The sequence below is a fragment of the Neopelma chrysocephalum genome, unplaced genomic scaffold (genome assembly GCF_003984885.1).
Source record: "Neopelma chrysocephalum unplaced genomic scaffold, ASM398488v2 Primary Assembly neopelma1_45, whole genome shotgun sequence".
Classification (NCBI taxonomy): Eukaryota; Metazoa; Chordata; class Aves; order Passeriformes; family Pipridae; genus Neopelma; species Neopelma chrysocephalum.
Genome location: NW_020897704.1, coordinates 20,228,743 through 20,244,783, shown reverse-complemented (window position 1 = coordinate 20,244,783; position 16,041 = coordinate 20,228,743). Strand labels below are relative to the sequence as shown.

Below are 16,041 nucleotides of genomic sequence, written 5' to 3'. Positions count from 1 at the left end.
CTGGAGCACGTTAGGTGTCTTCCTCTTTCATCTTGGTTTCACTACTGCAGGAAGCCAGCACATGCACTCCAGGGTTGCTCCATGATGCAAACAAAACAACAGTAAGGGGGTGGGGTGGGGAAATGCATTTCAAAGGCATGTTCCTGATCCAAACCAACACACACACCCCCCACACACACACAGGATGCTGGGGTATTCCCATACAGTCATAACAGATAATGTCCATATGCAGCAGCTCTTAAGATGGTATCAGCGACAGAACCTGGGAGATTTAATGGGGCTTTTAGTCCTCTGCTTTACCCTTTATACTGTGCTGCTTCGGGAAAAACAAACCAGGTCCAGGAAGACATTTTCCTAGTGGTTAATCTGCAGTCAAAATTGTGAGATATATAGTCAAGGCGGGCAATTCTGTTTTATTTTACTTTGATGCTTTGCAGTCCACTGTGTTACAGCAAAAAATGTTTCAGCCTCTCTCCCTTCATTTAAAAAGGAATGAGGAGGTAATCATGGCGTTTTTGGGTAGAAGTGGCACTTTGGACCTGCTCCATGAGCTCTGCCACCATTGGTGAGCTCTACCTGGGCTCGTGGGTTTGATGTTACACTGCCATGAGGGCACCTGCCAGTTCCAATGGTGGCTGATGTGAGACAGGAGATGCCACATGTTCCTTCCAGGCAGACTAGTAAGAAGCTCTTAGGTGGCCAGTTATCTCTTATGGGCTGAGATGCACGTGAACATTTGCTCTGATGCTTCTTTGTCTCTGTAAAACACCATTTTAATTATCCTAATACTTTTTAAAATGTTCTTTATTACAGAAGAGGAAGAGGAACAGGTGCCTACCGATGGAGGTACATCTGCAGAGGCCATGCAGGTCCCACTGGAGGAAGAAGGAGATATGGAAGAGGATGAGGCAATTAATGATGAGAACTACTTGAGTAAGGGACCGTTAGAAAGTCCTGATGCCGAGGAATTCCCACCTGTGAAACGGCCAAAACTATCTGTTTGCAAAGGGGACACCTTGGACGTAGCTCTGGAACCACGTGAGCCTCTTAGCTCAATAAATACTCAAAAAGTACCACCAATGCTCTCTCCAGTTCATGCTCAGGACAGTACAGACTTAGCCCCTCCTTCACCAGAACCACCAATGTTGGCTCCCATTGCAAAATCCCAAGTGCCAACGCCCAAAACTTTAGAGGCAAAGCCGTTTGTACCCAAAACAAAGTCCAAAACAAGTTCTCCAGGACAGAAGACAAAATCACCTAAAACTACACCCTCGCCAGTGGTAGCTGGAAGCCCCATACGTTCACCAAAAACTGGATCCAAAGAAAAGAAGTCACCAGGTCGCGCCAAGAGCCCAAAAAGTCCTAAAAGTCCAAAGGTTCCTGCTCATGTTCCACAACCGCCGGTGAAGCCTGAAATACCAAGTAGAACCCCTCTGGCTGCATTAAGTGACAAGATTGGAAAGGAAAACATTCAAGTAAAACAAGTACAGGCACCACCTGAGCCTGCCCCCAAGCCAAATATTGACAACCAGGTGAAGAAAGCACCAGTAATGGACAAGACCATTGACGATTCCATCGATGCTGTGATTGCTCGTGCGTGTGCGGAACGAGAACCGGATCCCTTCGAGTTTTCTTCTGGCTCCGAGTCAGAAGGGGAAATTTTTACCAGTCCTAAAAGACTTTCTATTTCAGAAACTACAACTCCTAAACCTTCTGTTTCTGCCAATAATGCAAATAAGGCAGGAGCAACTCCAATACCTGCCTCAGGTGGGACTTCAAGTTCAGACATTTCATGGACAATGGATGACTCAATTGATGAGGTCATTCGGAAGGCAAATATGGGGACACCTTCTAATCCACCCACCAACTTCACTTATTTCTCCTCTCCTTCTGCATCACCACCAACTCCAGAACCTCTTCTCAAAGTCTATGAGGAGAAAACCAAGCTGGCTTCATCGACAGAAGTGAAAAAGAAATTGAAAAAGGAGCTGAAAACAAAAATGAAGAAGAAAGAAAAACAAAAAGAAAAAGACAAAGAGAAGAACAAGGAGAAAAATAAGGAGAAAGAAAAGAACAAGGAGAAGGATAAAGACAAGGAGGGAAACAAGGAAGCAAAGTTTCAGTGGAAGGAACTACTCAAAGAGGATGATCTTGATCCCTATAAATTCAAGCTAAAGGACTTTGAGGATGCTGACACAAAAGTAAAGTTGAAAGATGGCAATACCAAAAAAGAGAGAGAGAAACATAAAGATAAAAAGAAAGAGAAGGAGAAAGGTAAAAAAGACAAGGATAAAAAAGACAAAGAAAAACTCAAAGATAAGAGTAAGGAAGATAAGATAAAGGTGCCATCAGCACCTCTTGTGTTACCTCCCAAAGAAATGTCTGTGCCCTTGTTCAGCACACCATCTGCCATGAGGCTTTCCAGCATGTTACCTTCCTTGTCTCCAATGCTTCCTGAAAAACTGTTTGAGGACAAAGAGAAACCAAAAGAGAAAAAGAAAGACAAAAAAGAGAAGAAGAAAAAGAAAGAAAGGGAGAAGGACAAAGAAAAGGAAAAGAAGGAGAAGGAAAAGGAGAGGAAAGAAAGAGAAAAGAAAGAGAAAGAGAAGGAGAAACACAAACACGAAAAGGTAAGGTGGTTGGATGAGTTGAGATGGCACACTTGCTTGGAAAATCCACATGGATTCCTGTGTTTGCTTCTGAGCCTTGTCCAAGAGCTTTGAGGAGAAGTGGGATCACAGGTTTGGTGTCTTTTTTAAAAATAACAGCTCCAAGGAAGATGTCCGCCAAGAGTTTCAGGGATTGTCCCACCTCTTTGGAAAACAACACAGGAGAATTTCGATTCTGTGAATTTGAAATGTGAGATTGTCCTTCTGATTTTCCTCAGCTCACTTTTCACCTGGAAAAGCTGGGGCTCAGGCTCAACAACAGCACACACACAACAAAGGGATGCGGTGCTGGGGTGCAGAAATTTTGTTCTGTAGACTTCCACTCGTAGGGCCAGCAACCCTGTACCTTTCATATAACTTTTAAATTTTGTTCCTAAAAGTCTTCTTTCAAAGCCTGGAAATTCCCAGGTGGACAGAAATGGGGAGCAGACTGCCTTCAAGTAGATGAGTTCCCCACTTATCTCAGGTGCTCAGAAGAGCTGCTGAGTCTCCTCTTAGCCAATCTGCCCCCTTGTTGCTCCAGTTTGTTTGAAGTAAGAAAACTGTTTTCAAATTATGGTCTAAATGTTCAAATGTCACCTTTCGTTTCGAGCCTTGTGCTTGAGAGAGAGAAGGCAAGAGCTAATTTTCAAGGGGTTTGAGATCCTTTCACTCCTGTAACTCTTTACTGATTTACATCAGCCAAAGATAATTTCTTCTTTCCAATATCACCTAATCTTGAGAATATATTTAATATTTAAGAAATGAAACCAGCATATTTGCATGTTATCAGATTTGAAATCCCATTAGAAGCAGCTCCCCTAATTCAGGATTTGCTCTAATTTTTTGTCACTTCACCTTATAATACGTATTAAATTGTTAATATTGAAAAGAAAGAAGAAAAGAAAGAGATTGTCTTCATATGTGATAACCTTGGATGCAGGATTTCCTAAATCTCTATCCTGAGCATTAGGAAACACTGTGTAAGTTCTGGTTTTACCAAGATGCTCTTTACATCCTGGTTTGATTGTGATTCTTGGTTTGTACAAGCTCAGATTTGGGACATTTCCCACTCTCCTTTTTTTGCCACTGTTATGTTTCCTGCTGGACTTGCAACAAAGTGCTGATTTCAAAACTTGATATATTTTTAAGTTGACAAATGGTTTTTCCATGCAGAATCTGGGTGATCTGGAGAACATTTGGGAGCTGTGAATGAGTTGGTGATCGACAGGGTGGTGGCCCAGTTGTCCATCGTAATTTAATGTCTGGTTTTAGACTGCGACAACACTTTCACGGATTCCCCATTTTGTCTGTCTCTCATCACTGAGAGGTTTTGTCAGTATTTCATTGAGAATTTCTGTAGAGATTTCTTTTTTAGTTAAATATGGGTGAATATGAAATAGAGGCAGTGAGTTGCTTGTTTTCCATGCATTCAGTTTTACATTTCTTCTGCAATTCTCTGTATCTAGTTTGCTTTGGAGCGATATAGCAGATACATAAACAAATACAAACTGGTAAAGCTTCGGTATAGACTGAACATATATATATGTAGGGAAAAGGAGTTCAACACTAATAAAAACTTGGACAAATTAAATTGACAAAGCTACCCATTACCCTGGCAAAAAGTCCCTGTCAAAAGATAAACTTTAAAGCTAGAATGCATGAAAGAGTCCCCAGATAGAATTAAAATTTAAACTGATTCTTGAGAGATAAGCTTTTTTTAAATCCACCTCTTTGCTGCAAGTCAGGATTTTAAAAATAAATTTCCCCTTTAAATCTCTTGAGCGATTTTCATTTTTTGCAAGGCCGCACTGCTGGTGTCCTGGAAAAATGGAGAGTTAGAGCTTTATCAGTTGGTGCCCTGAGGTATGTGGCAAAGAAGCTAAATCCTTGAAGATTAGCAAAAAAAATGCAGCACATGGCAATAAGGGGCTTATATGACTACTAGTATTAGTTCAGGTGAAAGAAGTATTGCTTATACATAAAACTGGACAAATCCACTGACAATGTATTTTTAGTTAGCTACAAAGGAGTCTTATATTGCTGGACTTTACCTCTTTGGTGATTTGGGAAGCTTAGTAATCCACTGTAAATGCTCTTCTGCTGGCCCCAATTCCCAGTATTACTCCAGAATGCTGCTCTTTCGTTTTAACCCCTAAAAGTACATGTTTCCTTAATTTAGCTTTTAGATCACACAATGACTTATTTAGCCAGCAGTTGTGCTGCAAGAGCAAATGATCAAGTTACAGCTCGGACGTTTAATCTTCCACGGCGCGTCCGCTCCGGAGGCGTAAGCACAACCTGGAAGATGAGTTTGTGGGCTCATTGCAGTTCCAGCTCGTGATGGCCAGTAGAAAATATCACATTCCTATTTCTGATGTTGCTACACTTAAACAAAAGAGTGACTCAGCTGTAACGTTCCCATTTTTGAGTCTTGGTATAGTTATTACCTAAGTGTGCATCCCATCCTGCTGGGGAGTTGAAGCTTTTTATCAAGTTTTTTTGCCCTGAGCTGCTGAAAGACACAGAACAGCAAACAGAACTCTGTAAAAATGGCAGAAAGCAGAAGTTGAAGGCGTCATACTGGGAGTGTTTGGTGGTGGCACGAGGAAGAGCAGCTTTGGCACAGGGCTTGCCTGCAGCTCCGTGCTCCACAGGAGTATTAGGAGCTGCCCTCGGAGCCAGAAAAGGAGGCAGTGAGCTGGGGCACTGCCTTTCATGCTCTACCAAATTAAAAGCAAACAGTTGGAGCAGTTACACCCCACTTGTACTCCAGAGATTACCGGGTGTGCTGGAGGAGTGACTGAGCAGCTGCTGACCCAGTTTCAGCAAACCTTAATGCGCTGAGCTGGAAACTAAAGTAGTTGAGGAACTGCTTCATGAGAAATGGAGCCATCCTTGCATCATGGCAGGGCTTGCCAGAGCTGCCCCAAAGTCAGCTTCCCTTGCTCCTGAATCAAAATCCTGACACTGATGTAGAGGAAGACCAAGCTATGCAGGATATAACTGTGGATGCTCCTTAATTTGCTCTCTGCTTCAGTCATGCAAGCCCTACACACAAACACACATAGTAGAAAGATGCTTCCTATCCTCTTGCATCAAAGGATAAGATTTAGGATTGTGGTGGAGCCCTGTTTTCCGCTCCCAGCAGATTGGGATGTTGGTATCTGAGCATAAAGAAGTGGTTTGTGTGCTTTTCTTCTGCCACATGAGCTCACACCATCATTGTTTAGAACATCTTGGTAGTATATAAATAATAGTACCAAGGACCTTTATAGATGGTGTCTCTATATATATGGGTGTCTCTCTCTGTGCTGTGTGCTGGAAGCTAAAGCAGCAGTGCCTGTCTTAGGAAGTTCTGTATTCCAAACAGGCACTATAGAAGGAGAAGAAACCTGCAGGAAAAGAGGTAAGATAGTCTGCACAAAGCCACGTACCTGAGCCTCCAGTACCCAGGGTTCAGTTCCCTGTTTCTTTGGAGTGGACAATGCTACAGGTTAAAGATGCTGGGAAAGCATAGACTCACCTGTGGAGGGTGGCAGTGAAATTGTTGAAGGCATTAGAAACTTCAGAGTAAAAAAGGTCTTGCAACACTCCAGGTGAATGATGTAACAAAAAAGTTGTGCTACATAAACAAAGGAGTAGAGAGGGGCCTGGGAAGTTGGCTAATCCATATCCATGGAGAACTTTGTTGGAGAGCATGGTTAACTGGATCAAAGCAGGAATACCACTCATGCTGCAGCCCTTCTCTCTCTGGAGCAGGCATCTCCTAGGGAGCAGCTCCATTTCTTTGGGCAAGGTGCATGGCACAGGACTTTATCATTACCTTCCTCAATGTAAGTCCCAGTTGAGCCCTCCCACTCTGTCCTGCTGTCTCCTGCACTGCTTTCTGTGCCTTGAATTGATTGTTTTGTCCTCCCTTTCTTTATGAAACCAGATATTTCCTCATGTTTCCGTTGAATGTTTGCATGGCAGTTTTGTCTCGAAGTTCCTGGACCAGGCTCAGCTAAGTGGTTATTTTGTTAAATATGATGACACGTGCTCAAAACAAGATCAGTCTCTGTCTCTTTTGAGAGAGAGAGAGAGAGAGATAAAATATATAATATATAATTATATATTTATAGTGTATATACACTTGTCTTATATAGATATAAGTTGAGCAGCCTATGTGTGGAGAATCATTACAGTGTCCACACAGGTTTTGCAAAGCAGTAGCTCAGTGGGTGTTTGTAATTTTGGCACCTACTGGTTCCAAGAGTTGAAGGACATATTCAAGCAGTCTAAACTTCGCCAGATACTGAGGTTGGAAACCAAGCCATTTGAAAAATAGTCATTAAAACACTTGGCCTAATTGCATTAAAAGGCAGTGATTGTTATCCCTGTGTGGATAGACACTTTCTTAAAGTATTCAGTGTTGGTGCTTGGGGTTTATTTGCTTCCTCTGTGTCTCCTTTTCATTCAAGAAGGTCATGGGACATTTATGTGATGAACCTGGGAAATAATGGAACTTAAATCTCAGAAAAAAATTGCAAACACTGGTGGGTACCTGTCAAGCTTGAGTACTAAGGACAAAGCATTTCATGTCATTGTTTAGAAACGTACTGGGGGGCTTTGTGTCTCTAGAAAAGTACTACATCAGGAAGACTTGTTAACAAAGTGTATAAGGAGGTGCAAATGCAGCTAAATTTCAAGTTGATTTTTTAGTTTAGAATTTGTATTTGTGATTTGCTATGTCTGGGACTCTCAACAAACAAAGACCATCCATGCCACAGCACGAAGAGTGAGAGAGCAGTATGTCATAGTTTTGTCTCATTAAGCTGATATACTCTGTTTGGTTAACTCCATCAGTGCTTTCTTGTAATTAATATATTTTGGGAGTCTGCTTGCAGTCTTTGATTGATGATTGTGTTCCCTTGTGCAGATAAAGGTGGAACCAGTTGTTCCGGCTCCATCACCGGTTATTCCTCGGCTGACATTAAGAGTGGGAGCAGGCCAAGACAAGATGTAAGTACGAATAAATCCGTCTGTGAGGTGTGTGCTTACCACAGTTCATCCTCTGTCGCTTGTGGGAGCTCTTATTTTCAGTGGGAAATGCTTAAAAATTAGTGGCAAAATATACTCTCCAAGTGGGACCCGTCACCTTCCATCCATCCCGGTGTGTGTCCCACTCCACGTCTTTCCAGGGCATGGATTACAAGACTCCATCTAGACTTGTATGATGCCTCCAGTGACATGTAGTGAGGTTTCTGTAATGGATGGTTATCCCTCATGTAACCTACAGCTAAGTTTCACAACGCTCTTCAGCCAACAGTTGCTTTATGCTTTAAGGAATAACAGTTGGAATTCCTTTATCCACGTCTGTTTTGTTATAACTGTTGATGATTATTCATGAGTGTACCTAACGCATTTCAAGTGTTGATTCATTAGCTCCCTAATTACTGGGTGCTGTTGTACAAATAATAGTTACTTTGTACTGGAGGAGTGTAAATAGGATGATCCCTATCCTGAGATCATCCAGCATAAACAGGTGGCTGGAGAGGCCTGGGGAAACCGTGCGTCACCGGGCTTTTTAGGCTGGTCCTGTGTTGTATGTGAAGGGTTTCTTTTAGTCAGGTTTTTCATGTTGATTTTATGGTGCAGAGCACACTTTCATGTCTGATGGTAAACATGAGCACCAAACCGTTCTTTCCATTCCTCATATTAAGGATTGCTAAGTTTCTCTTACAGAGCCATTATGAACTACATCTCCAAATCATTCATTTTTCCTCTTTATGAAGTTAGATGGCATTTTTATGATTATTCTCTTTTTCTCTGCTGTCCTACTCCTCCCCATTAGGTAACTGTGGCTTTTACTGGTTTGAAGCTGCTAAGAGACTTTAGTCTTTCCTTGGTTTCTATGGGACACCCACACCCCAAATATCAGGACTTTATCCTGTCTTCAACCATTTTTGCATTCTTCCTTTCACAATATTTGAGTGTGATCTAAAATTTCTGTGCCTCAGGTTGCTGTACAAAGCTCTAGCTTTCTCAGACCCATTGTCTGTCATGCTGTACATGATTTGAATGTGCATGGCTGGACAGACTGTGCCTTTAAAAGTCCACAAGCCCATTTTCCTGGATACTTTTAAATTCTGCTTTTTCAAGGACTTTACAGTATTTATATGGGGAAAATAACCTCATATTTTCAATGCAGAACTTTTAAATTAAAGTTCTGAAGCCATATTTAGCACCAAAGATAAGATGCTTCCCATCTTATCTCACCCCAGACTTTCTCATACCCACACACATTCTGACTTCTGACTCCATCTGTTTTCTATAAATCATGTGGTACATCATCATCAGCCCTGCCAGCCAATAGTGGGTCAGAGATGCTGATACCTTGTTTCATGGCCTTTTGGGAAACTCCCTTATATTCCAAATTCCTTTTTTGCATCATTAGTGGCACCTTGGTCCCTATCTGAGGACCTCAGGTGTTGTGATCCTTAGCAAGTCACAGCCTAAAGTTTAAACCCGGATTTCAGTGTGGGAGGTACACAAAGCTGATTTGGCTCAAAGTTTCTAGACAAATTAGAGGAGAATTAGACACAAAGCTGAGATCTTCAGGGGCACAAGATTCCTGGTAGCAAATGCAGAAAGTGGTTGTGCTGCAGCTCTCAGCATAGAAGGGAAACTTCATCTTCTCCACGACACACATCCTTGAGGTTGCTTTAGTCTGCATAACACCAAACAAGTTTTGAGTAATTAGTATTCCACCTCTACTTGCTTACTGTTTTCCCTTTTCTACCTTCAATATCTCCTCATTTCCCACCATACTGGTATGCAGTTGTTGTTCTGATGTGATGTGGGTTGGAACTAGATGATCTTTAAGGTCCTCTCCAACCCAAACCATTTTATGATTCCATGATTCTAGTGGCTGTATCAGCCAGCTGCACCTTCTGGCTAGTGTCAAACTAGGACTTCCAGATCTTTTAGGATTTTTTGTAGTTTTCCAAGGCAAAATACAGGAAGAAATTTGCTGTTACACAAGTAAAAACAGTTTATTCACATGGCTCTAGGAAGTGTTTTGTGTTGTGTGTCAATACAACATCTATCATGACAGGGCTCGCCGTGGAGCTGTCCTGCTTTAAGAAATACTTGTGCTTTCATCCTCAACAATTACTATTCAGCCTGAACTCAGAGCATATTTTAATTGTCACATGTTGTGATCATTATGAAAAGGATGGGGTGGCTCTGAGGCAAAGCATTTACGTAGCTGTGCGTGCAGCTTGGACCTCTGAAGTAATACCAGAAGTCTCTGCAATCTCTATTTAAAGTTATTAGTTGAAAAGACCATAGGATCATCATTCTCTTAAGTAAGTCATAACAGGCAGAAAGAAAAGCTTTTTGATGTGTTAAAGTTAAACTTATGTTTCATCTGTGTTGGTAATGAAGTGTTGAATATCTGGTAATTATCGTGTAGAAATATTGTGTTTCCATCAGCCTGTCTCTGGAGTTTACTGACATGGAATTGTTTGAGGATACCCTGAATCACCATGGAAAAGTATAAGGAAAGCTTTTGGGGATTCATAGAATTTGATGAGTAGAAACTAGATGGATAAATTAGCAATTTCAATTATTTCAATTTCCTCTGTTAAAGAGCCATTTGGAGGCTTTTGGCAGTACTTAATTACATGTTCAACTGGAAGTTGGTTGGTTTGGAGGAACTACATATAAAACATTGTCTTTAATGGAAGTACTTAGAGATCTTGGTGAGGCCACAGAAGCTTTCAGCTGTCTGAAGAAAAAGTGTCATATTGATGTTGCATGGAGTGGAGATTCATGTCACACCACAAACACAACGCAACAGCAACACAAGTTGACTAAATAACACAGCAGTGGTGAGGAAAATGCCTTTGCAGTGTAGTGAGCTGTTGGGGCTGCTCAACCTGGAGAAGAAAAGACTCCAGAGAGATCTTAGAACACCTTCCAGTGCCTAAAGGGGCTCCAAGAGAAGTGGAGAGGGACTTTGGTCAAGGGCCTGGAGTGACAGGACAAGGGGGAGTGTCTTCGAACTGACAGATAGCATGGATAGACTAAATCTTGGGAAGAAATTCTTTACTGTGAGGGTGCTGAGACGCTGGCACAGGTTGCCCAGAGGAGTTATGGATGCCTCATCCCTGGAATTGTTCAAGGCCAGGTTGGACAGGGCTTGGAGCAACCTGGTCTAGGGGAAGGTGTCCCTGGCCATGGCAGGGGATTGGAACTGGGTGGGCTTTAAGGTCTCTTCCAACCCAAACCATTCTGTGATTCTATGATTTCACTTGTTGGCTGCTCTGCCTGTACCAATATACAAAGCAGTGATGGCAGTGGCAGAGAAGTGTCTTCCTATCTTGTTTCTGAACATGAAATACTAAAATACATATTTCTCCTAGATTCGAAGTGATACCTGCATTCGAGCTTGTCTGGAGTGCAAATGTTCTTATAACACACATCAGTTAAAAGAAACAGCTACTAATAATGTTGGGTTAATAGACATGAAAATGTACTATTGCTGGAGGATGGATAAACCAATATTGGAAAAACTGTTCTGCTTAAGAGTTTTTTTGCAAGTGTTTTAACTGCACAGTAAAACAAGAAGAAAGTAGATTATTATCAAAGCATTTCCATCTTAGTTGTAAACAATTACAGCAATACTTGCATGGATGCCACATTAGAAGAAATTTACTGGATTCCATTCTAATGCAATTAGAGCTAATTTTGTTCTTTAAATGAATAAAAGGTCAGCTAGTAAATCTAGTTTATCTCAAGTCCAGGCTTCAATAAATTGTTTTATTTAATTTGTTGTAAAAGATCTTATCCTTAATGGGCCTTGCTCTTATTGGTTTGCTAGGGTTCTAAAATATTTATGACCACCTTTTTAGATATGATTTGAATGATATGTTGGAAGGGTTTTTCACTGGGTTTTTTTTGCCATTCCAGTGTTATCAAGGTAGATTGCTAACTGAGTTAGTATAGGAAGGAACTAGAGATGCTATCTTTTTTTTCAAAACAAAACAAACAAAACGAAAAATACAGCTAATATAGACTTTTAACTTTTAAATGAACTGCAAATGATGAGTAGAATTTAATACTTTTATTCAACCGCATCGTGGTTTCTTTTTGTCCAGTTATTTTTCCTAAGCACTATAATTTTTCATACACATAAGTTTTTTTAAATCATATCTATTGATGAGGTGTTGACATTCCAGCAACTACTACAGCTGACCAAAGTCAGCCAAAGTTCAGGCTGTAATTTTTGGTACTTTAGATACATTTATTCTACATTTAAATACATTTAAAAAAAAACAAACATGGCTGCTGACACTAATGCGAGACCACAAAGCAGAGTGCCACTCACTGGAGGCTGTTTCAGTGTTTCTGTGCCTTAAAAGCAGGAAATATGGGGGTTTTTGTGAAATCAGGTCTCCAGATTTACCTTAAAATTTCAGATTTTTGCTCCAGACTCTTATCATAGCTTTGCCATCAGCAGAAAACCTGGAAACCAGACAGGAGAGGAGGAAAGACAGGTATTTTAACAGTATTTAACTTGTAAACCTGACCTGCTGCTCTAATGAAGTTGCCCCTTGTCTCCTATATTTTTAAATGAGCAGATATGTGACTTTCTCCAAAAGCAAATCACACACTGACTTTCTCCAAAAACAAATCACACACATACTCAGATATCTATGGGTATGTGCCTATAAAAATGTATATTAAATAACCTGTGGATTGTGAAATAAAATCCTAAAAGGATTAAGGGATAGAAAAAATTTTGTTATCCAGATATTTAATTGATTCCACTAAAGCTTTGTATTGCTTGGGTAGGATATTATCAGTCCAAGGCCAACTTATTTTCATGTGATACTCCCATGACAAAAGCCACCAGCACAGCCAGCTGACATCCTCTGTAGGGAATCTCAAAACCAAGGGGGAAGGTAGAGAAATTATTCTGTGACCATAGATGTGACCTCTCTGTGTAATGTCAGGGACCCAGAAGCATATGTTTGGGGCTAAGAGGACAGGGGGACCTGGTTTATTACACCAAGTTTCTTGATTTTCCATCTAAACCAAAGATCTAAACAATAAGGTGCTCATAGCACATTATTTTAATAAGTTGTCAAGATAGCCTGTGTCTGAAAAAATGGAAGCCTGAAAGGAAATGCAGCTGGAGAACATCTCCTCATTGAAGCTGTAATGCTACCAGAAGCACAGATGGACATGGTTTGGTTTTGGAACGACAGAATCACATAATGGCTTGGGTTCAAAGGGTTCATAAAGACCTTCTTGTTCCACCCCCTTGCCATGGGCAGGGACACCTTCCACTATATCATGTTGCTCCAAGTCCCATCCAACGTGTCCTCGGACACTTCCAGCTTCTCTGGGCAACCTGTGCCAGTGTCTCACCACCCTCACAGGGAAGAATTTCTTCCCCATATCCAACCTCACCCTGCCCTCTTTCAGTGCTATTTGCTCAAGAATTTGTTATTTTAAGCGCAGCACAGTTGGGCAACGGAATTGCAGTAGAACAGTTCTTCATATTTTTTGAAATCCTGTAAAATTTTATTATCTAACCTGCAGTATGCAGAGAACCACCAAGTTGTATCGCAGGGTAATGTTCTCCAAAAAAACAGATGCCTTAATGATGGATCTTATGTTTGCAACAAGCTTAATCTACCAAAGAGTTGAGTTGCAAACTCTTCAGAGATTGAATTTTCGTGGGAAAACCACACACACATATAACGCAATCAGACTTCAAAAAGGTCATGGCACCAAGGGTGGAAAGAAGAAGAAGAGGGTATTAGCAAATACATCAATATACTTTTTTATTGATCTGGTTGAAGACAATAAATTAGGGAGGGACCTTTTTGTTGTTCCCCAAAGCTCACTGGGGATCTGTAGTTGCTGCTGTAATGTGAATATGTGCTTTTTTAAAAACAGCTCAAGCTCTGTGTGAGTTGTGGAGAAAAGTTGGATTCCACGACTTTGCTGCCAGTTTTAATTAAACTAGAATTCTACCATGTGTAGTTTCCAAGAATGCATCTGATTTTTACCGTATCATCTTTGGTCGATATTCAGGAGGTTTAATTTTTAATAGGGTTGTTCTCCTACAGGTAAATCAGAGGGTGTGAAGAAACTTCTGAACTTTGGGTGCTATTAAGTGCTACTCAGACTTTGACAATTTAGATTCCTGTCTTCATAGTGTTTGCCCACAACAGCTGAATAATGGGGTTCATTAGGCTCCCTGTGCTGGCACATCCAAACTGTTTGCCTCCAGCCTTGGCTCCCTGCGTGTGGCTGGGGAGGGAAGGATTGGCTTTTTATTGACTTGTCAAGCCCTAGGTTTGCATTACCAGCCAAGTAGCTCGTGACCCATTCCATTTATTTCACTGTTTTGTGGTGGGGAAACAGGTAAAGGAATCCTGCTGGAAGCCCCTCCCTCCGCACGTTTCCATGAATAAAGGCAGTGTTTGGAGCAGTTAAGGCACCGTGACCAAATCCTTGGAAAGACGTAATGCAAGCACAGCATGGGGCCATTGTGGGACACAGCTGTGGGCGGTGTGTGTTACCCTGCTTATTCAACAGAGAGCTCTGGAGGAGAACTTACTGTGGAATTAAAGAGGAGGGAGGGGGGGAAAAAGTGATACTTCAGGGAGAAAAATGAAGAAGGGTAAACCACTGTTTGGGAGAATTAAACAATGGGTTCCGGGCAGTGGAAGTCTGTGTTTATTGCTGCACTAATGGGCTTCCCAGTTATTTCAGCAGGGAAGGACCGTGTTCACCGTGTGTTGACAGAGCTAATGCTCTGGGTGTCAATCCAGGTTTCGTTGTAAAAGAGCGTGTAATGGTGAAATCATTTTTGATATGATCGACAGACCACCTAAGTGAGGAGGCAGAGTAATGAAAAATGATCTTGCTCCTCTCCAAGGTGTGCTGAAGGAATTCCAGTGATCTTTACAGCTTTCATCAATCTTTGTTTGTGTATTTATAGACATACCAGCGTTTTTCTGTTTTGTAGTCTTTTAAATTGTAGGAGCTGGAAGACTGATTTTCGATGCCTTTTTAAATGCTGAATGTATTTTAATGAAGATATTGTCTCGAGTATGATTCATATCCCTTTCCCAATTGTTCTTTTTTAGTGTAACATATTGGTTCAAATCCTGCAGTAAAATCCACATGTGTGGTCCTGTATCCATCCAAAAGGCTCTTTCACTTGGTGGAGGTTCCCCAGCCTCTCCCTTGCTGCTTTTACATGAAAAAAAGGTGAAGAATACCATATCCCTTTTACCAAACCAAGTAAATGATCATTTTTGTTTATATTTCTAGAGGTGATTTAGCAGAGCTTTTTCTTCCTTGAGTGTGAATTAAATTTACAGCTTCAGATGTACTCCTTAGCTTTTTTCTTCCCCCCCTCCTTTTTTTTTTAATTACTGAAGCCATCCCAACTAATTATTCATCCTGTTTATGGTAGGTAGTAGGCTGTGGCAAATTATTTTCATTTTGCTGCTGGCCACATTGGGTGATGACTCCAAAAGTGAATCCATAAAAAAGCTTGAGTCATTAGAAAACAAAACAACTTACTGTGAGATTCTTTGATTTTGCTGCTTATTGCTCAAGAGTAAAAAAAAAAAAAATTGTATACTGTATACCGCAATTAAAAAAAAAATTACTTCAGGCAGGTTTAGACACATGAGGGAATTGCTTGTGTAAATGGCCATGAGCAACTGCCCTTCTGAAGCACAACAGAAACTGATCAAATATGTGTGAAAGATTAGAAAGGCAGATGGGTATTTGTTTAAAAAATAGACTTTCCACAGAAGAGGACTGCAAGACAAAGGTGCTGATTTGTTCTTCTCTTTCACAGAGGTACTTCGTTTTATTCACTCTTTTATTGAAGTTTTTCAGCAAAAGTGAGGAAACTCTACAGACCCAAGGATTTGTGTTATAGTTCCTGGGAGCTGGACATGAACAAGAAGATCATAAAGAAGTAGCCACAAAAGAACGGATGGTCCTACCTGAATTTAGTGAAGTTGTCCTGTGAGCAATTGATCTTTAGCTGTACAGAGTTTCAAGTTCAGGACTGACCCTCTTACTTGCTTTTTTCGAAAACATGTCTCAGTAACAAGCTGAAAATTCCAGCTTTAGAGACTTTCTAAACCCACGCTGGCATAATTTCCTGGTAATTAGGAAAATTCATATACTACCCCAGTTCCCTTCAGAGAGAGTAGATGTGGGTTTATGGGCAAGCTTCTAGATAGTGCATCCCCTAACAGTTCCCAAAACAAATGACAATAAAGGGCAGTTTGCAGGGAACACATAAGAGAAAGTTTGCAAAGAGCACATTGACATAAACATGTTTTACCAGCTTCTGGTTTTG

The 16,041-nt window shown here is 41.0% G+C and overlaps 1 protein-coding gene across 1 annotated transcript in view; it reads left to right on the top strand.

Moving 5' to 3' along the window:
- TAF3 (TATA-box binding protein associated factor 3) overlaps positions 1-16,041 on the top strand; it is a 117,627-nt gene that overhangs the window by 86,412 nt on the left and 15,174 nt on the right. Inside the window, exons 3-4 of the mRNA XM_027679575.1 lie at positions 814-2,630; positions 7,570-7,652. Of these exons, the coding sequence (XP_027535376.1) occupies positions 814-2,630; positions 7,570-7,652 (1,900 nt within the window). The remainder of the gene's footprint in view (positions 1-813; positions 2,631-7,569; positions 7,653-16,041) is intronic.